The sequence below is a fragment of the Thermobia domestica genome, chromosome 10 (genome assembly GCF_964235325.1).
Source record: "Thermobia domestica chromosome 10, izTheDome1.hap1.1, whole genome shotgun sequence".
Lineage (NCBI taxonomy): Eukaryota > Metazoa > Arthropoda > Insecta > Zygentoma > Lepismatidae > Thermobia > Thermobia domestica.
Window position 1 is genome coordinate 230,597,627 of NC_137463.1, and position 25,294 is coordinate 230,622,920.

Genomic DNA, 25,294 nt, shown 5'->3' on the forward strand with positions numbered 1-25,294 from the left:
AAAACTAATCGAGAAAGTCTTTTTGAGACGAGATGAGACGCGACTTCTACAAAATTTACGATACGATACGAAAAAAAAAAACATTATTTTTCGTCTCGTCTCGTAAGCAACAGTATTTGAAAGCTTTATTCAATAAACTATAGGACATTGATATTCGGTTTAGTATTAAACTGCATATGGGAAATTTTAATTCGGGAAGTATAACTTAAAAACAAAGTTAAATTAATCAACAAAGTTCCAGATATAGACAGCCTGGAGACCATTTTATATGAAAACATTAATAACAAGGACGTTTGAAAAGTTTCGGCTATATTTCAAAATTACTTTTTAGGCATTCACCTGCGTGGATTGAGAAAAACGCGACAAAGCTTGAGTAAGGAGAACCAGTTTCTAATTCGAACTCAGAACCTTCGATGGAGAAGAGTAAACGCTTAACACTCATCTACATTTGCTTGGTTAACACGTGATGCAATTTTTGAGTTTCCGATCGGATTTATTTTCAGTGTTTTTAATTCAGATTTCAAATTATTACTTTTTTTAAAAATCAACAACTAATGTATCGTGTTTACTCGCGTAAAAGTCGCACTTTTGTACCAATTTTTTAATGAGAAAATCCAACTGTGACTATTATGCGAGGAAGGCTGCCATTCAATTATCACTACGATCAAAACAATTTCGAATTTTGATACATACGGCATTGTGTCAACATAAAAATAAAATACATACGTATGCCAGACCCTGTCTCTCATAAATCTTGTTAACACCGCACTCGAGTTGCTTTGAATTGTATGTGGAATATCGTTAGTTTTTGCGATTTTACGTGCTTTTATTTGCAGCATTTCACATGAAATTGTATACCCATTATTTCGCACGTCACACACAAAAGAAGTTCCTCTTCCATCGCTGGGAACATTCCACGCTTTGGTCACAAAGACAAAAATCCTGTAGATTACGACTTTTATACGGGGAAATTTTTTGGCGAATGTTTTACTTCAAACTTATGGTGCGACTATTATGCGAGGGCGACTATTACACGAGTAAACACGGTAATACCCCAAACAAAAAAACTTGGTTGTAAATTTTATTTTGAAAGCTGCCCTTATCAATTTTTATTTAAATTTTGCATGCACGTGCTAAGAAAGTTGTCAAAATCTGTCGCCAGTTGAGGGATGTTTGCAACAGCAGTACCATAGCTGAAAATACTGTTTGAAAGTAGCTTTGTGAATATACTGGCGGGCGGGAATAAACTCTTAATTTGTGCACCATACAGAAAACCTAGCTTGTGATGACAGAAAGAGAACTGTTGATTATGTCTGTAACTTTGCTGGATACTTTCATGGCACTGTCTAAAGCAGTGGTTCCCAACCATTGTATCGTGCAATCTTTTAGGGTGTGTCGCGAAATTTTAGAAGCATAAAGCATTTAATAGTTTAGGTAAAATCAATTTTGAGACAAACTGTAGCAGTCAACGCCTTCAGAAGCAGCAACAATGCTCAGTATTACATACTCACTATTTTATAGAACCACTATTATAATTTATATTATCAATAAAATGTCAAATAAATACATCACGATGTCGTGGAAGTTCAGAAAAGTGTGTCGCCAGTCAGAGAAGTTTAGGAACCACTGGTGTAGAGAATTGTCACAGATCACTTGCACTTGTTCACATTGGGTATTCAACAGTTGGATGAACAGAAGACAACCTCACGTATGGCAGCGGTCATCTTCTGAGAACGAAATGCAAAAAATGTATTGGACTCTGTCACAATTGAAGAAATCTTACTTTGCTCTACGTTTTGGAATCAAAATAGGTATAGAAGTCCACAGTGGAAATACTACTTTTCATTTCTACCTAAGAAGTTTTGCCAGATGTTTTAATAAAGAAGTCTTGTCCTTTTCTAAGACACAAAAATCTTGCAGTCGTGCCTCGGCAGTACCACATTGTTTGAACTTTTGAATATTTGATTGCTTCTTCTAGTGAGAAAAAAGATATCAGTCAAACCTCTGTCAGGTTTGTTCTCCACTGTGACAATGCACCGCCTCAATAATTCATAATTGAGAGTAAGATAATCCAAGTGCTTCCTCATCCACCCTACGTACCCAATATTACGCCTTAGTTAATACTTCTAAGATGCAAAATTTGTTGCTTTGTGTTTCATATTTCTTTTTATCTGCTACATGTTTCCAGCTGGAGCATATTTGGTTTGTGTTGAGAGTGTATGATAAAGCGGTTAGTGGCAGTAGCTATATGGAAAAGTTTATAGGTACAAAAATAAAGGGACAACTGTGTCAAAGGCTGAAAAAACATGTGCTTATCAACAAAGAAAGAAATTGGTTAGTCAAGGAAAGCGATAGTGACAGAGGCGTCTCTTGCGGTGGGACACGAAGTACCCATCTCCTCAAAATTTTATGAAGAAGAAGAAATAGATAAGGCGGAAAGTTCTGATATGGAAGAAGTAAAGAATAGATCGAACACATTAATGCTGTATTTGTTGTTAAGAAGTAGTATTACTTTGTATACCCGTAATGAAACTTCTCTTCTGTGAAGGAATTGTCTTCTGAGTGCCGTGGTACAGTTCTGGTTTCAACAATTGGGACTGGCTTCCAGAGACTGTCCGAAAAAATGACCCTAGATTCTTACGAATTCTCTTTAGGACTTACTCTTTTTCTCTGCATTTTTGTCACAGTCAGGGGTTTAAATTGAACGACAGTACTGCAGTATGCATGTGATAATTTCGTTGTAGACAAACAAAATAAGCTCCCCGGACAAAAAAATTTGTCACCCCCCTTGGTACTTACGTTAATACCGTGTAGCGCCGCCCCTGGCCTGGATAACTGCCTGGATGCGGTTGGGAAGGGAGTCCACAAGGGTATGTAAGGCCATCACACCCAGTTGAACCCACTCACGGATAATAAGATCACGCAATTCCACCAAACCTCGGGGATGCTGATGTCGACGTTTCACCCGCTGTTCCAACTGGTCCCACAGATGCTTAATTGGGTTGAGGTCCGGAGATTTTGTGGGCCATTCGAGGTGTGGTAGGGTACCTGAGTGTTCCTCAAACCAGTCACATACGGGTCCAGCTCTGTAAACCTTTCTGTTGTCGTCTTGAAAAATGGGGGTATCAATACAAAGTCATCGCGAAGAAAGTGACTGCAGGGCAACACCTGCTCGTCCAGGATGTTAAAATAAACGTGCTGGTTTATGTTCGTGCACACCTCAATGAGTGGGCCCATCCCATAGTACGAACAACGCACCCAGAACATGAACCTGACCTGCCACACACTGCAAGTGAAATGATTCATGTGGCCGTAGGTGGACACGATGCCAGGCGTCATTCGAATACAGGCAAAATCGTGATTTGTCAGACCATATGACACGGCGCCAGTCTGCTGCTGTCCATGTTCGATGATTATTGGCCCACTGCAGACGAGCAACTTTATGTGCATGTGTGAGCAGTGGCCTTTTGCGAGGTACCCAACTCCATATGTTCATTGCATGAAGTTCTCGTCGCAATATTCTCTCGCTGACAGGCCTGCATTCACGGACTGCAGTAATTCCTGGCGGGTTTGGAAGCGATTTCGATTCACAAGCCTGGAAAGCTGTCTTCGGGCCCGCTCTGTGAGGATCTTTTTCCGACCACAGTTCTGGCGTAGTGTTTCATGGCCACGTGTGTTACACCACTGCTTGTAGACACGCTGAACAGTCCACCGCGAAACACCAACAAATCGGGCAACTCCCATCACTGTGTGGCCATGGGCACGGCCAAACACGATTGCACCTTTTTGCCACTCCGTCACGTCCGCGCTCTTCCCCATCTTGCCGCACACACACCGCTTCGATCGGTTCTGTGTCACTCCACAATAATGCCCTCTGACTGCCTCGAGGCAGTGTATTCACGTTTGGCCATGTAATTCGGCAAATATGCCATTTGTACCTGTTTGCCGACGCAGCCTTCTCTCGCGCGAGGGTGACTAATTTTTTGTCCGGGGTGCTTATCTACAATACAAAAAATTACGGCAGTTTTAAGTCGCAAACGTGACACATTTATATTTTTAACCTAGAAAGATCAAATAAGTGAGGAAACAAAGAAAATATCGTAACTACAAACAAACCAATGACTAACCATCTGCTTCACGTGATTTGCTAATTGTTTCATTGCCAATTCGAGTGTACCTAAAATATATCTTTGTCCACTTGTTTTCCTTTGAGCCAAAACTAAGGAATAATTTACGAAAAACTCATTGAAGTCAGTAGGGTAAAAGTAAGAATATTTGAAAACATTCTGTTGTTTTCTGGAATAACAAGTGATTTATCAAACTTTTTTTTTTTTTTTTTTTTTGCATAGGAGGTTGGGAGAGGAAGCTACTGCATTATACACACCGCTGCTTATAATAATAAGTCGGACACGAGGCGTGTTCTTACGGTACTGAATCCATATTAGTAGTGGAGAGATATAAAGTTGGAGACGGGACGTATTCTTGAGGTATTGAATCTATATTAGTGGTGGAGAGGAATAAAGTCTGAGACTGGATGTGTTCTTGAGGTATTGAATCCTTATTAGTAGTGGACACAAAAACAGGATTTTCGGTTTATGGTTTTTGAAAACTTCCGAAAAACAGGTGTCTTAAAAACCAGTTCGGTTTTCTTTTAAGAAACAGGTTCGATTTTCTATCAAGATATTTTTACTCGTTAACTTGTTTGGAAAATAAATATTGCAAGAACAAGAACAAATACCGGTCTTGGCGGAATTCACACTGGTTTGATAAAAATCCAAAACTATTTTGGAGAAACCGGTTTCAGTAAAAAAACAAACAGTTTCTTGAAAAAAAAAAAAACTCAGTTTTTATGAAGTGTTGGTTTTCAATTTTCTAGTATCCGGTTCCAGTTTTTAGAAAAAAAAAATTTCCCATCCTTTATTTAGACTACATCAAAAGACCTGGTTTTCGCTACCCATTGCAATTTTTCCCTATGGCAACCAATATTGAAACCAGAAGTCGTAGATTTTCACCATTACCTGTTTAAATAGAGGAATAAAACTAGAGATAAAACATATTCTTCTGGAGCGCTAAATCCGTTATCAGAGAGCCATTTCCTACTATCTCCTACTGTTTTTGCCCTATTGAAACCGGATTTTAGTAGAGGGGTAAGAGTAGAGATGGAATTATTTTTGGACCGCCGAATTGATTCCAAAGACCTCTTCCTGCTGCCTGATACCACTTTGATCCTATGGTGATCAATATTAGAACCGGATATGGTTGATATACAGCACTTCCGGTTTAAATAAGAGTTAAGAGAGGAGATCTTGTTCTCGGTACGCTGAATCTATTTAAAAGAAGAAAAAAAGCTCTTCTCACTCTCCTACCAACTTTGCTCGTACCAGACGACGGACAAACAAAGCCATTCTATAAGAGATTTCATATTTAGGCGTAGCATAAGAGGAAGTGGAAGAAAATTTCAGTTTGACGAATTAAAGAAGGGCCAAGGCCGCGAAGAGATTAGCGGAGGACTCTGGTGCATAGAAGCTCCTAAATATGCTACAAGTCAACTGCATGTGATACCAGAATCCGTATGATCTCATACTGCTATACAAGCTTCTCATAGTGCTATCAAATAGGACTACTGGGTGTTCCACGTAAAACCGGTTAACCTGTTGTGCATGGAAACGCACTGATTGGTAATAATTAGGAATGGGCAAAACAGATTTTCTCCAAACACCGATTCGGATATTCACCAAAACCGGTTGCGATTTTTTCAAAACATCGGTTTAGTTTTCCACCGAAACAGTTTTCTCCAAAGTAGCTCATCCTCTATAACAGGCGTTTGAACAATAGTGGAAACTATGTCGAAAAATAGTTTAGGGCGTGCTTTTTATGTAAAAATAAATTTGGCTTGTTGAAACCTATTTTAGTACGTTTTCTTTTTCCAAAACAGCACTTACTTTCCGGTCACGCTTCGCATATACTTCAGAAGGACAGGCGAGTTTTACGCGGGATATCCCGTATAACAAAGGAGCTAAGAATAACGGAAGTATGAACAAATACTGTAATAGTAGCCGGATTTGTAATGCATACAGCCGGCTATATTGTTTATACTTAATTAAAAGACGTTTGTGTCATGGCAGCATTGCAATAATTTGGTAAATAAAATATGAAATTAATAACACGTAATGTCGTGAACTAAATTAAAATTAAAATGATCAGCAAGTTTGTAGACATTTCCTTCCTCGATCGATTGATTCTAAGTGAAGTTCCGTGTTCTCCTGACCTGTAAATGCTTCTTCCCACATAGGAATGTCAATAAAAGCGCTTTCCTCCAAATAAAGCCCATCAAATGGAAATTCGCCCTTACAAGGAATTTCATATCGCAGACAACAACTTAATTTTGACCTCAGAGGCGATAGAGTGGACAGAAAAAGAAATTCTTCCCTTCGGAAACGATGGAGAAAGCACGTCAAGCATCCGCCAACGTGACGTTTTCCTTCTCTCTCTCTCTTTTTGTAAACTAACCTACCTACTTCCGCTCATCTCATTAGAATTAAATGATGTCATCACAGAAATCCTCCACACCTCTCTAGTTTCATTTGTAGGCAGAGGCTGCGTTAGGATTTTAATTTTGGGTAGGCCCGCTCCCTCGCTTATGGATACATTTACACATTTGATTGATTAATGACAGTAGGAAGTTACTTTTACAGTAGTAGTTCGATGATATTTGTTAAATAATTGTCTACCATTAATATAAATAGTGGAAAATATATTTACTCTTTATTGTATCTTTTAGCACTTATATATATTTTTCAAATTTTTTGGGTAGGTCTGTGCCTACCGGGCCTACCCGCTAAAACCGCCAGTGTCAGTGGGTTAAAAGTTAAAGGAAATAGAAATGTTTAAGATGATCTAGATAACCAAGCTGGGATACGACTATGTATTTTTACTAGGAATTGAATCTGCCATCCGCATCAATCAAAAACTTTTTATCGTTTAGTCAAAGGGGAAAAAAGGGGGGAGAGGAACAGACAGTTTTAGTTTGTAGCTGCCTAGCATGTCAGACAGAGAGGGAAAGAGACAGTTACTTGAACAGTACAGGATGGTCCAAAAGTGTAAAGACACTAATAAGCAGTGGCGTATTTAGGATTTTGTTTCTGGGAGGCTGTGCATAACACACGAATAAGCACTTATAATTTTTTACCCTTTGGGTGCCGACAGACTTTAATGAAGTTCATTTTCCTTCCTTTAATATTTGGGTAATGATACTTCCAAGTATGAGGAATGAAAGCATTGAGTGAGAGGGGGCAGAAATAACTAAAAGATACCTAAATTATCAAGAAGGAAATGCGCGAGGGGAGGTATGAAATTTGGTGGCGGCATATTTTATAAAAATAAGTAACCTATCGTTTAAAATTAAATATAGATCCCGCGATAAGGAAAAGAAATGTAAGTCATTTAAATGAAAAGGCGAAATTTGAATGAAGTAAATAATAGAACAGTTTATGGACAATAGAAGGATATTAACTTATAAACAACATACAACATTTTTTCTTACATAATTTTCCACAACTAATTTAATAACTATACATTAAAAAAAAAAAAAAAAAACGACTCTTTGTGAACAGTATGGTGATCAGGGCCTATATCAAGATAATTCTTCCTTAGTTTTGGTGTTACTGACGGCGGCCGACTTGAAACAATTAACAATGGTCGAAAATATGATAGGAGAAACGAAAGGAAATACCAACTAAAAAAAAAAAAGAGTAAAATGGACGAAAGAAAGAAAGAAAGAAAGAGCACATCACAATATCGCCCGCCATCTTGAATTTTACGTAATTGTCTTAAATGGAAACCAAGCATGTCATTTCAATATGAAATTTTCGTAGATATTGAATGACATTTATTTTTGCTCTAGCACACCATTATGAAGTTTCCATGTTCGCATCGTTGCAGGAGACTTACTAGCAGATTGCCTTGACATATACTGAGCGCATTGAGATCGTGTTGATCCCTGGAGAACGAAGCACCAGGGTAATTGCAGATGACTTTAACCGCCATCATCTGGAAACTACTACAATCAGCAATGGTGGTACTATGTTCAAAGTGCTGAAGAAATTCCAAGAAACCAGATATGTGACATTTCGACTCGTACACCACGCACGGCAACGGCAACAGACGAGGCAACAATATGGCAGTGTTAGCATCATTTAGTAAAAGTCCCAAGAAATGCACGTCTAATATAGTCCATGAAAGTGGTGTTAATCGCACCTCAATAGTGCTCATTATGTCAGTGAATAAGTGCATCCTTATAAGCTGCACCTTCACCAGCACCTTACAAACGATGATCCAGATTGTCGTCTGGAATTTGCTCAATGGACCACAGAGGAGCTACGACAAAATCCCACATTCGCCTCTGACGTAGTGTTTGCTGATGTGTCGGATGGGGTTACCAAACAGAACGTGTGACATTGGTCGGATAGTAATCCACATTGGTTTGACTTATACGCAGATGTTTCCAGCAAGGTGATGGTGCGGTGTGGCGTGTAGAGGAATTGCGTCGTTGGTCCGTTCTTTATCGAGGGGACCCTAACGGGGATGGGTTATCACCGCATGTTAACGATATCTTGCTATTATTGCTGTTGGGGGATGGGTCATTCTGTAAGTTTTTTCAGCACGATGGCCCCCATCCCATTACGGAACGTGTATCCATACCTCGATCAGCAGTTTTCTCATGCGTAAATTGGTCGGCGAGGTGCGTAGAATGGTCATCTTTCCCCCCCCCCCACCTGACGCCACTGTGGGGCCAAATAAAGTTTGTTACGTATGTGGTAAAAATTATGGATGTTCAATATTTCAAGGAACGAATTGTGGATGCATGTTCCAACATTACAGTCGACACTTTGCGCAAGGTTTTGTGACTGGGAGGTCAGAATGGGCCTGACAATCGACCAGAATGGGGAACATCGAACACGTAACAGTGCATAGTCCTTGCCATACAACCAACCTATTTTGTTGAGAAAATAAAAAAAATATCATAACTTCTTAATACACAGGTGTCCAAAACTTAAGCATAATGACTGTTCGAGTACATAGGGGAGGAAGAACGTCAAGAAGGCACATCAAATGGAACAACCATACCAACATATGACACGTAAAGGCCTCACGAACACGGAACAGGCCAAATTGGAAAGAAAACTTGCTAGAAGGGGTCACAAAACACAAACTCACAACGTGATACCATAATAGAAATATCACAAAAACACTGTGAGACGCACTGGCGGCATCGAAAACAGATTAATATGGGATATGGTCGCCCCGAACAGCCATGTATGTCTGGCAGCGACGTTCCATGCTTAAAATCAGGTTGAAGAGCTCTTGGGGTAGCTGATTCCACTCCTCACGAAGAGCAGTACAGAGCTCCTGGCGTGTCTTGGGGGGCGGCTGGCGGATTGCAACACGTCTTCCTAATGCGTCCCACGCATGTTGAATGGGTTTAAGTCCGGAGAACGCACTGGCCACTCGATACGTTGGATGTCTCCCTTCTCGAGGTATTCTTCCACCAGTTTGGCCCTATGGGGACGGGAATTGTCATCCATGAGCAGAAACTGTGGGCCCACTGCACCCCTGAGAAGCCGCACATGGGCATGCAGAACCTCGTCTCTGTATCTCTGATCATTGATAGACCCAGCATCGAAGATGTGCAGGTCATTCGACCATTCATCATAATGCCTGCCCAGACCAGTACTCCACTACCACCATATCGATGCCGTTTCAAAATGTTCGTGGGATGTTGGCGAGGAGTTCCTTGTTCGCGCCAGATCAGAGTGCGATGGGAATCGCTCTGGGAACTGTATCGGGATTCATCAGTGAACAATACGCGGTTCCATTCGTTAGGGGTCCACTGGTTATGTTCCTTACACCACTGTAAATGGGCTCTTTTGTGTGCCTGCGTCAGTGGAAGACACATTGCTGGTCGTCGGGCATACAGACCACTGGCACGCAGTCTCCGGTACACAGTTTGGCGTGACACTCGCACCCCTGAGGCGGCTGCAAGCTCCGCTGACAGTTGTCTTGCAGGCAGGGTCCGGTGCCGACGCGCAGTTATGGTTAAGTAGCGGTCCTGTTGTGGAGTTGTAACCCATGGACGTCCCCCACTGAGCCTACGGCGGCATTCTCCGGTGTCGCAAAACTGTTTCCACAGCCTAGACACGACACTTTGTGACACATTGATGGCTCGTGCTAATGCTGTCTGTGTATCACCTTTTTTCAAGCGCCCAATGATTCGACCTTTTGTAAACGCATCCAACTGACGTCTTTGTGCCATATGTCATTAATATCTTGCTACATTCAACTCAGCAGTACCGTCCGCTCACTACAACACTGCACTCACTAAAGGCACCTTTTTTGCATCCAAGCACTAGTTTTCGATTTTTTCCCATAGGGGGCCTGGCGAACGTTTGCCGTAGCTGGTTCAATGCTCCTCACAAGCAATACACGCCGCCCACTAAAACTCCTGTGCTCGCGATGACCTTCCCGCCTTTTACATGCAACTTCTTGCATTATGCTTAAGTTTTGGACACGTGTATAGTTGTGCTACAAAACAAAGGATAGCATCATTCAATATCTACGAACATTTTCTATTAAAATTACATATAACATGTTACGACTTCCGTTAAGGCAATTGCGTAAAACTCAAGACGGTGGACATCCACTGTGATATGTTCTCAAACAGTTCCTCCATTCCTATTCCTCGCCTACATTGTTATTTTAGCTATATTTTGCAACGTTTATCACGTACTAGATTGTTTCCATACTTTTGGACCACCCTGTGTATTGTAGACTTTCAAACTACGCTATGCATAAGTATCGAAGTCGTATATAGAACGGCTGTGTTCCTCCATCCGTCTGTCTGTTGACTGGTGTCAGAGCAAAAGCAGTAAGAGATCGACAAGCTAGTTTTTGTGATTGATTCAGCGTTCGAAGAATAGGTTGTCTCATCCATTAACGCGCTGTTCAAACCGGAATTGGCAGAAATTAACAAATTCCGGTTGCAACATTTATCGTTACAGAACAAGAACGGTAACAGATAGCGACAAGCTGTTTTTTTGCAACCGATTCAGCGTCTCAAGAGAACGTACCATCACTACCCAAAACTCAAAAATACTCAAACCCGAAAGTGGTTGAAATTTACTAGTACTTTCACTTTCAAAATTGATTTCCATAAAGCAAAAACGGTCAGTGATATCGAGAAGAAGTTTTCTGCAATCGATTTAACATCCCGTGAATAGGTTTTATCTTCTCCTTTAACTACCTATTCAAACAGGAAGTGGTAGAAATGAACAATTTCCGGTTTCAACATTGATTACCATAGAACAGGAATGGTAATAGAAACAAGCTTTTTGCAATGGATTCAACGTCTCAAGAGAACATATCATCACCATACACAATATTCAACCAGAACCGTAAGTGATTGAAATTTACTAGTACTTCCGGTTTCAATACTTATTTCCATACAGAAGAATCTATGAGAGAGATCAAAAAGCTGTTTTCTGAGGACGGGATTGAGAACGTGATACATTAGTCATTCTCACATAAATGAATGAACGGTATCTAGAATACAAATGGAAGATCAGCACGCTCAGAGCATCTCCCTTAGATTAACACTAGACTTTACTATAGTGGTTCTCTTATAGCCCCACCGTCACGCATTCAAGGATGGAGTGGATAATCAGGATAGGCTTGATTCGCGGAAGACTACTGTACTCCTACCATGCTGATTGGAACGATTTGTTGCGGGCTCACTACCATTGATCACTACACACTTCCTGTCAGCATCATTCAAGGGGGTAGTGGAATACGTCCATTGAGCGATTACCCAGAGCTGGTCTTCCAGGTACACTTACCTGCGAAGGAAATTCCTCTAGCGAGTAGGAGTGTACTGGCGTATCTGCACCGGAACATTAAGGCAAACTTGTCCTCCCAGTAGTGTCGGGAGCCGGTCCACCAGATATTGTATTCTTCGGTTTGATCACAGCTCAGCAGAGTTCACCCTGTCCGGGAACTTCCTGAAACTAGGAGGGACTCAAGTCCAAGCTCTTCCTATCTCATGTTACAGCAGAGGTATCAGTTGCCTTATCAGACCCAATAGTACAATTCCATTATTTGGGAGTGGGACGAACCTCTCCTTCCCGGGTAAATATATTACCCACGCCATAGATCGAAGCGTGGGTGCAGGATAGTCGTTCTGACTGGGGCTGAGGTAACCTTGGTTAGTTGGTACAGCCTGAAGGATTGTCGAAGCTCTCCCCGGCGCGTCGCATGGGCTCGTAGGTTAAAGGGAATTATATCGTATGTACACTTACACTACCGATTATCAACGAGATATCACGACTCACAAGCGCATCAGTTCCGCGGAACGACCACTAGGCCTCTCGCAGCCACACTATATTAACATATGCAACTTATTGGACCGAAATCCGGGCGCTGACATACACAATTTTATCCACACATAGCTCAATGTATTAATAACCATATTAGCATGGGGGCAATTTGAAGAGTTTACTCATAACAACCTTAACCATTTAATTTTAGGTAGAGCGATTAATTCGATTAATTTGTTAAGGTGAATGGTTTTGATTGTAGAAATAAAAATAGAGATACCAGATCAGATAATTACCCAAAACTGGTCCTGTGGCCTTACGTCAATATCTATAACAACTGTCATAATGAATTTTGAGGTTAGGTTATGAATTGAACGAATTTGGTGACAAAGTCGAATAATAAAAGTGTGTTATCAAATTGTAACCAGCATGTACTCACCCACGTCCTTTGTTAGCAGCGAGGATAGTTTAAAGTGGCACTGAAGTCATGCGCGTTACCCACTAAGCTAGCGAGGTCGGTTTAAGTTCTGTTGTTAACTTCATAGGTAGTACATCCATCTGCCAAGCGGAAGATTGTCTCCGCCAATCCAACGTTCACATTTTGTTTCAGTATTCGGGGGCGCGTTCAGTGGTAGAGCGTTCACCTCCGGTGCTTGGGGTCCCTGGTTCGATTCCAGCTCGCGCCGTGTGGACTTTGTGGTGGACAAACATCATGCTCGTGGGTTTTCTCGGGGTTCTCCCGTTTCCTCCCACTTTCTTCATTCCACGATTTCACTCATTTCTCATTATCACTGTCTCCTTTAGCCTAACCGGCATATCCGTGGGACGTTAAACTTAGATAGATTTGTTTCAGTATTGTTTAATACTCATTGATATTATGTGCATATAAAATAAAGTTCTATGCGCTACAGTGCATGAGAAATTACGCTTAAATGGCGTCGCAGTAGGTGGTGCGTGGTTAGTGCATTGTCTCCCAACGTCGTTACTTCTGTCTTACTAAACTGGATTTTGCTATTTCTTAATACCAATTGTCTCGCAATACTAAGTGAATACCAGAAAATCAGAGCCTGTACCATAGATCGAACACACACAGTTATGACAATATTCGAATGATTTTAATATATAGATTTAGATAAATATTTTCTATACGAGTTTTATATATATTCTTAAGAGTATCGTATGTCATTCATAGAGGAAAACATATTTCTTGTAACTTGATATTAATTAAATGTAACTTGATATTAATTAAATGATTCTACAGAGTGTTACCCATATGGTATTTCAAATAATTCTGGAGAAAGTTTAACCCAATTATTGCTCAGAAGACATTTGTTGAAAAATGCACTCATCACTCATTCATTATAATAATGCATAAAAACAGGTACTAAAGTAATTGTGTCTTTCAGTTTACTACTAGGGATGCGCACAAGACAAGATTTGAGGCTGTATGCTCTCGCAAAATGTCATGAAAGTAATATCTGTTTCGGTAAATCTCTTTCTATTCTAAGAGTTGTCTTGCCTCAAATTTCTTCAAGAAAATTGTTTTGTGTAGTCTTATGCGTAACCCTACGTATTGCGGATAAAACATAACCTCGCATACATAAAAATAAGGAAACTTTTGTGAATGTAAATAGTTCTCAACCAATGTACTGTTTTGTTTTCTTGTGGCAGCTCAGGTTTGCCCAGGATTACTGGTGGTTGTTATAGGCTACGTAGGCTGTGACTTCACAATAGCTGTGATCTGTTGGTTTGTTGCTGTATCTTGCCTCACTGCGTCTTATGCAGGGGCAATGGCCAATATAGTAGACATTGCACCAAATTTAGGAGGTAAGTAGTATTTCTAAGTTGTGAATTTTTAACCTTGATATTTTTTTATAGCAATAATCAAAAGCTTGCTTGAACTATTTAAACATGTTATCTGACTACTACTGTACAGTGAATGGGCAAAAAAAAAAACTGAACACATCTAACCTACCTAGTTCCTTGCGTGATCTCCTCTAGATCACATACCTCCCTTAAATCATCGTAGTAACAATTCTAGAAGCTTCGGGAATCATTCTTGAGGAATACTATACCATGCAAACAAGACAATATTTCTCAATTCCCGCACATTGGTAACACAGGATATTGTGCTTAAACTGTTTTCTATCTTGCTCCGTACGTGCTTTACAGGGTTGAGATCTAGGGACAAGAGAAGGCATGGGAGCAATAAAAACTCATTTGGCATGCTCCTAAAACCGTTTTGGTATGACGTCAGCTCTGTGGCACAGAGCATTCTCTGAAGAAAAAGCAGTTTCCTGGCTGGAAATGCCAGTTACACGAAGGAGTGTACGTGATTTGGAAATAGTCCCTGGCGTTCATATGCCCAACAGTTATCAGTGGACCTAATTCATCCCAATAAAACTGTCCCAACACCATTATATTTCAGTTATTCCCTTGCACTTCCGACAAGTGACACTGAGGGTCTATGGACTTGTATTGCTTTCGCAACACATTAATTCTCCCACCAAAATGGAACTAAGTGAAACGGGATTCATCGGACCATATAGTCCTGTTTCATTGTTCAATAGTTCAGTCTTGAAAGTCCTTGGTAAACTGAAAGCGATGTTTCTTGTTGTATTGCTGTTATCGTAAGTACAGTAGGACGTCGGCTGGAATAACTAATTTGTGCTAGATTTCGACGAGTCGTCTTTTCTGAGATATGTATCAGGTGCCAGCATTAAAATAAGCTGTTAGTTATGCTCCTGAAGCTCTCCAGTTATCCTGCACAATTCTACTGAGTCGCCTCCGGGCCATCTCATCTACTTTCTTGAATGGCTATAAAGCACCTTACTGCTGGTGCATAGGAAGTCATTGCCACTGAAAATCCTATATATTTGGAAATGCCTGCACATACCACACACATACCAACGATTGTATTCCTTTCAACGAGGTTATCATTTCGCTTACCGTAGCACCGTCATCAGCCATATGACATACAATGCTGATTGAGTACGTAGCTGTGCTTAGTTACCACATTGAATAGCATTGTTACGAAATTCACTTTTCATTCTCTGAGTGTCTAATTTTTTGCCCACTCAGTGTATATCTATATGTAATATGTAAGGTAATTTGTAAGTGTTGGGAAATAAGTGCAGTAGTAAATACCTTACGCATGGAAAATTGAAAATATGTTTAAAAGAAAAATAAAAAGAATAATGTATTAAGAGGCCTCATCACGGCGAAATTAAAATACCGCTAATTTTACAGTAATTCTGTGATATCTTCAAATAGATGAAAGATAATCGAAATGTGGAACAAGAGCTCGCTAGACAATATTATTTTACATTAGATACCGTTATAACGACTCACTTATCTGCTTTCGATTTCCAGCCATTTGGAAACCCGGCATTTATTGTCGCGTTTCTAAATGGCTGCAAACGGAAAGCTACTAGGTGACTCGTGATGACGGTACCTCATGCAAAACAATATTGTCTAGGGCGCTCTTATTTCACATTTCGATTATTTTTTTTATCTGTTTGAAGATATCACAGAATTACTGTAAAATTAGCGATATTTTAATTTCGCAGTGATAAGGCCTCTTAAGTGGATTATATTCAAATTTAGATTATATAATTTTAGCTGAGATGTATTAAATATTTGTTCATGGTTCTACATTTTATAAATTTGTTTTTGTTTATATCACTTTTAATAGAAATTATAGATTAAAAAGTATATATTCGTATTTACATGTTGGTAATAATTGGCTTTGGTAAGAGGTTATATACAGGGTGTTCATTTATTATGTACCCAAAATCCACTGGTGAAATCCTCACACCTAAACAATAATTTTAAAAAGTCCATATGAACATAAGGCGAAATACGCGTTGTTTCAAAGTTACGAGATGCCGAAATCGAGAGAATTGTAACTTTGAGGCTGCTTAGCTCGAAAACTATGAGAGATATCAACGGCGGTTAAAGAAATATTAGAGGAAGTAGTACGCTGTCTATCTAAATAACCATGTTTCAGAGTTGGGACAGATCGGCGCAACGGATTTTATAGAGGAAGCTACGGTATAGCTTCCGCTCTTTCTCCCCTTTCTCTAAAATCATGTACGTCCATACAACCTAACTCTGAAACATGGTTGTTTAGATAGACACCATACTACTTCCTCTAATATTTCTTTAACCGCCGTTGATATCTCTCATAGTTTTCGAGCTAGGGAGCCTCAAAGTTACAATTTTCTCGATTTCGGCATCTCGTAACTTTGAAACAACAGGTTTTTCGCCGTATGTTCATATGGACTTCTTTTTTTATTTTTTAGGTGTGAGGATTTCACTCATCGATTTTGGCTACATGATAAATGAACACCCTGTAGATGTGAAAATTTATATGTCATTAGGCCTAATTAGTATCTAAAATTTACGACCATGCTCAACGGGGCGCGGGATATATTAGCTGTAGAAAGAAGATTAAAAAAAAAAAAAAAAAAATACTGTTAATCTCCGGAGCCTAGTTTCGGTGGAAGAACCCGATAAAATATGACTATGTGGTAACATCGCATGGCACATTAAAAGATAAGTGTCTAACAAAGGAAAGTTACCACTGTATGTGTAACTTGTGTGCGGCAATCCGGTGATCCGTGTTGAAATCCCACCACGGGTTTCAGTTTTTTAAACGTTGCAAAACATTCCAAGCTAAATGTAAATGCAAACAATGAAATAAAAGAGGAAATAGTATAAAGAAATAGTAATAAGTACACTGATACTATGTAAATGTGTGAACATAATTTATGCTACAAAGTGGACATACTATTGATGTTCTGATGACGCAGGGAAGTTACATACATATGTATGATATCCGCATTTCTCTCGTACCAAGCGGCTAGAAGACTCACCTCCAATGCACGTGAAGTTTCTTGTGGTTATATAGATACTGTACGCACCTTTGGCAGGAGATCCGGGTTCGATTTCTGGCGGGAGCTCATGTGGTTCGGATTCCATGTTAAGCTCTCATATAACCTCTGTGCTGAACGGAATATTAAACTCAATCAACCAATCCAATGCGCGTGACCCTGGTTCAAATCCCGATTTTGGCACTTTGGCATTTTTACTCTAAGGTAAGCCATAATTAAAACCAAAGTTTGACCGAAGCAAATTATTTTTAATAAATAATAGTGTTCGGCAATGTATCCTTGCCGAAACTGTTAAAACTGTTATTTATTAAATTCTTTTGATTTATCCAAACATCTACACATTACAAAGCATAAAAGAAGTTCAAATATTGACATACAGAAGTTTATTTAAATCGCATTTTATTAGAACAAAAAAAAAAAAATGCAAAGCTCAATCCTGGTAAAGGAAATTAACGAAAGAAATGGGATTTTTTGATAAGACACTTTCTTAACAGGTATTTACAACGTTAATTACATACATCAGTATAATATATATTCAAATATGTGCTAGTCATGCGGCAACCAATTAGTTTTTGGTTTGGTTTAACAACCCTTCCAAGCACCGAGCACTGAAGGCGCGTACGCTGAGCATTTAATCAAGATTGAGCTTAAGACAACTAAATCGTCTATCTTCAATAACTGCAGCACAAGATTTAGTTTAAGGAATGAGAGCGAGAAAGTTTAGTGGGATGGCTCGTACCTTTTATTCAAGATAATAGATAAATAAGTAAAGATATTTCGGTACTGGAAATGAAAATAATAAAAAAAGCAAACTACAGTGAATGTCTTGTGTTTTTCTTCTCATATGTAACATATTTCTAAGGGCTAGTACTTGAAAAATGCTAATAGTATGTTCGGCGTGAAATTAACTGAATCTACTGATAAAAGAAAGCACATTAAAAAAATGAAAGGGAGGGGGGTTTGCATGGTCGCTATACTTAGAAGGAAAATAAGTTCACAATTGATTACACTTGGGATTACATTTTTCTTCTATTTTTTCACTTATGTACTGACAATGAACATTATCAGTTTTTGTGCAATATAGACAAAATATAAATGTATTTGATAAGTGTCCCTATCCATAAAAGAATAGAGCATGTATTATTTTTTGATTACTGATTTTCAACCTTTTTCATTAAAAATCTGAAACTAACTCCTATTTGCCATCCCTCCTTTGAAGCAGAACACATACCGCAAAGTGCTCTTCAAACGATTATCTTGATGAAATGTAGAATCTGAGATGCACATTGTGTATGTACAGAAGGAGTATCCTCGAATTTAACGCTTGGTATCTAATGTTAGAAAGCTGATCAAATGTCAGTTAGTGGCAAAATAAAAGCAAATAATAAAACTGTTGTAAAAGGAGGCTGGCATGAAGACAAAGTTAATCTTACTGAATTAATTATTGAAATTAAGCGCCACTTTTCAGTACCGAGGCCATATGAGACGTTGAACCTACAGTTTAAGGTGCAATTCGAACCACCGTAATGGATTCAAATTTCAGTGTTTCCACACCAAGGATCGAGCCCGGAACTGTGTGCACTAAAGGCGCAGGCGCTAGCTATTAAGCTATAAAGAAGCTCTTCTTGCTAATGAAAATTTATTCGTTCGTTCAGAAGATAATTTTTGCATGACATTTCTTTGATTTATCGTGAAGAACAAATACTTTCAAATTTCACCGTACTTTCTATTGAAAAAAAAAATACTTATTTGAATGAAAAAATAGTTTCATATGATAACTAAATTAGAATTTATCGTAATGTGAGCTCTACCACCCCATCCTGTTTATATCCTAATCATATCAATTCACCCTGTCGTGCTGAATAACGTTAAACTGCCTAAATGGAATCTATCATCATGTTATACCTTCTTCAGGGCCAATACTCTCCTTTGCGCAAACGTTTCACATGACAGCAAGCTTTCTATCACCACTTGTAGCTGGACTTCTGACGCCTGAAGTAAGTATGATATTCTAAAATACCATAGTAAGCAATAGGTTTCTGTAGCTTTTCTAGGAGACTAACATGGTTTCATTTTATGCCAAGATACAATAAATGTTGAGGCGATGTAGATCATAATGATGAGTGCTATAAATGCAAAGAATGCTAAAAAGATACATCGTTGGGCTGGAAAACACACAAAACATTATTTTGCTGCTTTGTATGCATTTTCCAATTTATTGTTTCCCTATCTTTTTTTTTTGTTTGTTTGTTTGTAAAGTGTATGACAATTACGAATGACTTCACATCTAGTATTTAAAAGATGTTTTAAAAAATAGGTTTAAAGAGTATCAGATGATTAAATATTGTGGTATCTAAATACATTCATCCCTTGGTTTTACGCACTTAACGATTTAACGGATTTCGGAAGCAACGAATAAAATTTGGAGTAGTTAATTCAGTTTGAAAATCCTGATTTTGAACTAAAATTGTTGACTTTACTGTATTATAGCGTCTATTTACAGCATACAGGCAGGGTTGGGTAATTACGCGTAAAAAAAGGTTTTCTACGTGACGCGTAAAAAACGCGAAATTTACGTAAAATACGTAAAAAATTAGAAACAGGTCTACAAATTAAAAGAAAACGTGTGTGGAATCTAGCTGAGTGTATGGAATCTAAAAGTGTATGGAATCTAGCTGGATTTTGCAAAACTTAATCTGTAAGCATAAACTGGGAATTTTGTATTGGCTTTGTAAAGTAGCATAGTATAATACTGTTTGCACGCATGACTGTTCAAAACCCATTTCATCGTGTTTCATGTTTTAAACCCTCTGTAATTGAGAAAAGTTTTATGCCAGAGAAGCCGTGGGAGAAACTATTGTACAATACAACAACAATGGTAAGCCTTCGTGGTCTCCATTTGCGACGACTTTCTGCAATGTCTGAGAAAAGCATCACGAACAAGTAAAGGAGTTTCTGTTGAAAAACCTCGGCCCTTCAGGAATAACTAGCTACCAGCAATATCGGGGAAAATGTGGAAAATTTGAAGAACTTCTGAAGAAGGGAATTACAACACCACGCACATTCTGGTATTTCGCTACTCGGCAACATAAGGAGTTGTCGGAATTTGCTATGAAGTTACTGAACATCCTAGCATCTTCAGCGCAAATTGAAAGACTTTTCTCAAATTGGTCCTTTGTCCATAACGTTACAAGGAACCGGCTCAGCTTCGAACGTTCGAAGAAACTACTTCAAATATACTACACCCTCAAATTACAAGACCACTTAAGTTATGAATATTAGTGTGGTTAAGAGTATTGTGTTCGAATTGTACTAAACTATAATGGAAATGGCATGTAACATTTTTTTTAGAATTAAAATAATGTCTAAGTTTTAAATGAAATGATATACTCAGTGTTATTGGAACCAAGTGAAATACATTCAGTATTCGAACTAGAAAGAAAGATAAATTGTTTCTTTCCAAAAACAACGAAGAAACAAGTAGTTCAATATTCTGTTGAGTATTTTCTTCAGTTTTGTCTATTTATTATGAGCATGAAAAATTTCTACATTACAAGTTGTGCTAAGGGAAGTAATATATTTAAAAGAGCAAAATAATGAGTTCATTCCGAAAAATGTAGTATAATGTTCGGTTGGATTCTTTTACATATTTTTTCAGTTGTGTGTGTTTAAAATGAGAATCTAATAACTTTTACATCGAAAATTCAATATGTCCCAGTGCTAAGTGAAGTGGTATATATAGTATCGTTGGGACGTGGAAGAAAAACAAATCAGTTTATTCTAAAATTTCATTATTTCAATATTCTGTTCAGTACTTTTCGTATCAGTTATGTGTGTGTGTTAGTGTGTAATATGAAGGTGAAATGAGCCTAACAGTCAATCTCTTTTTCTTTTCTAATAGAAGTTTCAAAGTATACTGAAATGTTTCGAGTTTTATATTAAAAGCTGCAAAAGTATAACAATAAATTGTTATAGTCAAAAGGTTACTTGATACTTTCAAACATTGCCGAACCAACACATATTTTTAATGTGTGTGCTAATATGTTGGATGGTTGTGCTTGTGTGTGCGCTAATAGGTGGAAAGTAGTAGTGGGCCGGCGAGGGGCTATCCAAAATTATCTTTTTATTACTATGATTTGGCATGAAATCATTACTTTTAAATATAATGTTTAGAAGATGATAATGTTTTAATGCTTAAATAAGAAAACTAAGCTTACAATATAACCGACTATTCAAAACGATCTTAGTTTTAATGAAAGAAATATAGTTTTCTACGTCTGCGAAAAAAACTGGTTTTCTACATTACGTATATTACTAGTAAATTACGCGTAATTTATGTAAAATACGTAACAAGTAAATTACCTTGCCTACCCTGCATACAGGTATGTTACATTGTCAGATTGGATAGTATGCTTGATTTTAAATACAGCACTGTATTATTCCCCTTTTTGGAAAAGATTCAATATATTTCAGTCAAAAATTTTCTTGTAGATCTTATAGCTGGAGAACTACATATAGTATAGCCAAATCCAAACTATCACTTAACTCAGTATGCTGTGCTTATCCCGTAAAAAATACGAAAACTCAATTCAGGAGCGTTCAAAAATTTTGTGGCATCTGATCCAAAAATGGATCAAAAGATCCAACGTATTTCAGGCAAAAATTTTCTTGTAGGCCTTATATCTGGAGAACTACATATACAAAGAGTGTTCAAAAAGTTTTGCACAGTGGTCTTTTTTTATTATTTGTTGCAGGAGGAGAATGTTTTTTGTGAACATACTTGGAACATTTAGCTATACATTGAGCCTACTCAATGTAGCCTCCATCAGCTGTGACGCATCTGATCCAACGTTCTTTCCATGATGTAAATGCACTTTGGTAAAATTCTGGGGATTGACTTTTACACCATCGCTTGACACAGGAAATAAGGTCTTTCTCAGTATCAAATGTTTTACCGCGCAGGTGGGCCTTAAGACGACCAAAGAGGAAAAAATCAGACGGAGCCAAGTCCGGACTGTAATGAGGATGAACAATTTTCCTATCCATTTTCGTAATTTTCTCCTGCGTCACATGGGCTATATGGGGTTTGGCATTGTCAAAGTGTAGTCTGATGAGCTTACCCTGAAGCTGTGGTCTTGATGGCACGTCGCAGCTTGTCCAATGATAAACAGTAACGGTCCTTGTTAATTGTGGAGCTTCTCCTTGGATTATTTGATTAATGGTCTCCTTATTCACATCACTCACTACCGTCGATGGTTTACCGCATCGTGGATTATCCAGGAGAGAGAAATCTCCTTCTTTAAACCTCTGCAACCACCGCTGGATACTGCTGCGATCCAATGTGTCCTCCCCATAAAGAGGGAGCAACTTCCTGTAAATCTATGTGGCAGAGTCATCGCCGGTCTTGAAGAGGAACTCCATCACCGACCGTTGTCGCAATCTGACATCTACTTCACGGTCCATTATGGCTCACCTCTAAATAAAAGAAAATACTTTTATATACCAACTAATAGCTAAATGTTCCAAGTATGTTCACATAAAAATTCATTCTCCTCCTGCAACAAATAAAAAATTAAGAGACCACTGTGCAAATTTTTTGAACACTCTTTGTAATATAGCCAAACTCAAGTTATCACTTAATCAGTATGATGTGCTTATTCCATAAATATTCAAAAACTCGATTTAGGGGCCATTCAAAAATAATGTGGCCCCTGATTCAAAAACGCAATATTTTGATGCATTTTTTGGGAGGGGGATCATTCCTAAAATTCTTGGCCAAGATTGCAATCTTTTGATCCATTTTTTTCCCCCTCTTTGATCATTCCAAAAATTCTTGTTTTCGTAACGTAATTGTGGATATTAGCCACCGTAGACTTAATGTCAGAACTTACGGACAATGGTCAATACCGAACTGCTATTAGCTCTTCTTTCTTTATCCGTTAAAACGAGGGATGAGTGTATTCATTTTAAGGTATCAGATCCAATTCCATTCTTACACTATACGTATTACATTCAGAAATCTATGCTATATTAACTCTATTTTTTGAATATTATTATTTACTAAAGGAAAGCATACAAGTCACTTGAATTAAAAGTTGAAAAACTTTTAAATTCCATGTCGTTTTACATAATAATAAAAGAAGCCTATTACTGAGATCGATGTACAATTATGGCAGCTTTTCATATTCCATGATAAACATACGAGAGTTGCAATAACTATTCAGAATAGATTTATTTCAGTTAAAAAATAAAGGGGAGTTTGATTACATTTTATTTGAGATTATGCTTCTGTGTACTTTATTAAACTTATTTTTTACTTGATGTAAATATTTATTATTACTGTGATTAAAAATAAGTAAATACTACCTATTGCTGATATTTTCTGTAGATAATTATGCATTACGCTTATTTTAACGTAATAAAGCGCATTATATATACTTTCTATTTCCATAATTGTTAATAGCTCATCGGACTAACTGATTTGCATACTGCATTCCTCTTTTCATGAGTAGTTATTGCGTCCTATTACAGCTAGTTTATTATTATTATACCATTTCATTTGATGACTGAACTACTAGAATATTCCATACCCAATGGTGTGAATATTCATTCAATACTTGCTTTGACAGTTAAGGCTCTACAATAATTTCGTTTTATTTTACAGCAAACAGTAGACCAGTGGAGAATGGCGTTTTGGGTTACGGCTGTTGTGGCTATCGGGACGTTCATCTTCTATTGCTTTTATGGAACAGCAGAGGTCCAGCCGTGGAATTATCCACAGATACGACTGACTACAAGTCTCAACGGAAATGCATCAATCATTAATGAAACCGACAATGATGAAAGATTAGAAAAGAATTCCTTACTAGAAGTCCCTAACAAATCCTAGTACAAAGAAAAAAAGAAAACGTTACTTCATAAGAAAACCCATCCACACACACCAAACGATTACGATACGATACCTATGCGTAATCGTTATTGTAATAAACGAACTCTCTTTCATTGAAGGAAACTTCATTCCACATAAATGATCAATATTTACATATCCAGTATTATAATATTAGCAAATGTTTGTTTAAATATTAAAAGTGTGTTAATTTTAGCAATTATGTTTAGTATATATGTTTAGCATGGCTACTATAGTATCATGGTCAGATACATTCGTGTTCAAAAGTCGAATTGTTTCTCGTAGAATATATTTTGTTCCTTACGTTTTTCCACAGTTCGAAAAGTGATTTTCAGTTGCAGAAAACTGTTTTGAACAGAAATTGTCAAATGAAAGTTCAAACGAAAGTTATTCAGGAAAAGAATTTTATAAGAAATTGGTATTGAATGTGACTGTGCAAATAAGTTACACGTAAAGGTTAAAAAAAAAGAAAAAAGCTAGATATTTTCTATGATACTTAAGTCATTTGTATTTTATATTTTGTTATAGGCTTGTTCAACATGTTTATTTTTTTGTTATTTTTAAAAAATATTAGCGTTATTAGTTATTTTTATTATTATTATTTGTACGAAGCACTGTACAAGAAACCATAGAAACAAAATACAGAAAAGTACTTGTCTTTAAAGTTCGTAAATCATTTACGTAACCTTGAAAACCTTGGTCCTCTTAATTTTCTTTCTTCTTTCATAATAAGTAATCATGATCCATTACTGTTTTCGAAATGGTCTTGCATCGTTGTTGACTTCTTAAAAAACTATTGAATTCACAAATAATCGGCGTGTGTATTAATATTAATTAATGAAAGAAATCAGAAATTTTCAGCATCAACAATAGTGGACAAAACTGGAATAAGTACAAAGTGTGCTGCTGGTCCTAGTTTATTTCCTGCTTTGCAAAATTACGTAAATTCACACAATATTGACTGTATCATAAACCTTTAAAATAAAAACACAAAGTACTAGAGCTAATCATCTAAATACCAGTTGTTGGTAAAAAAAACAACCTGCCTCTCAGAGATAATGAAATAACGCGTTACGCTCGCCAGTAGTAACTAAATAAAACTTTTTCTAAGCCTAATAAGCAGC

At 37.8% G+C, this 25,294-nt stretch overlaps 1 protein-coding gene across 1 annotated transcript in view; it reads left to right on the forward strand.

The window, feature by feature from the left end:
* Window positions 1–24,834, forward strand: part of LOC145663055 (sialin-like) — a 149,898-nt gene extending 125,064 nt beyond the window's left edge. Inside the window, exons 9-11 of the mRNA XM_081729217.1 lie at window positions 14,040–14,195; window positions 19,178–19,260; window positions 23,928–24,834. Coding sequence (XP_081585343.1) covers window positions 14,040–14,195; window positions 19,178–19,260; window positions 23,928–24,152 — 464 coding nt within the window. The 3' untranslated portion in view covers window positions 24,153–24,834. The remainder of the gene's footprint in view (window positions 1–14,039; window positions 14,196–19,177; window positions 19,261–23,927) is intronic.
* Window positions 24,835–25,294: the final 460 nt, after the last annotated feature.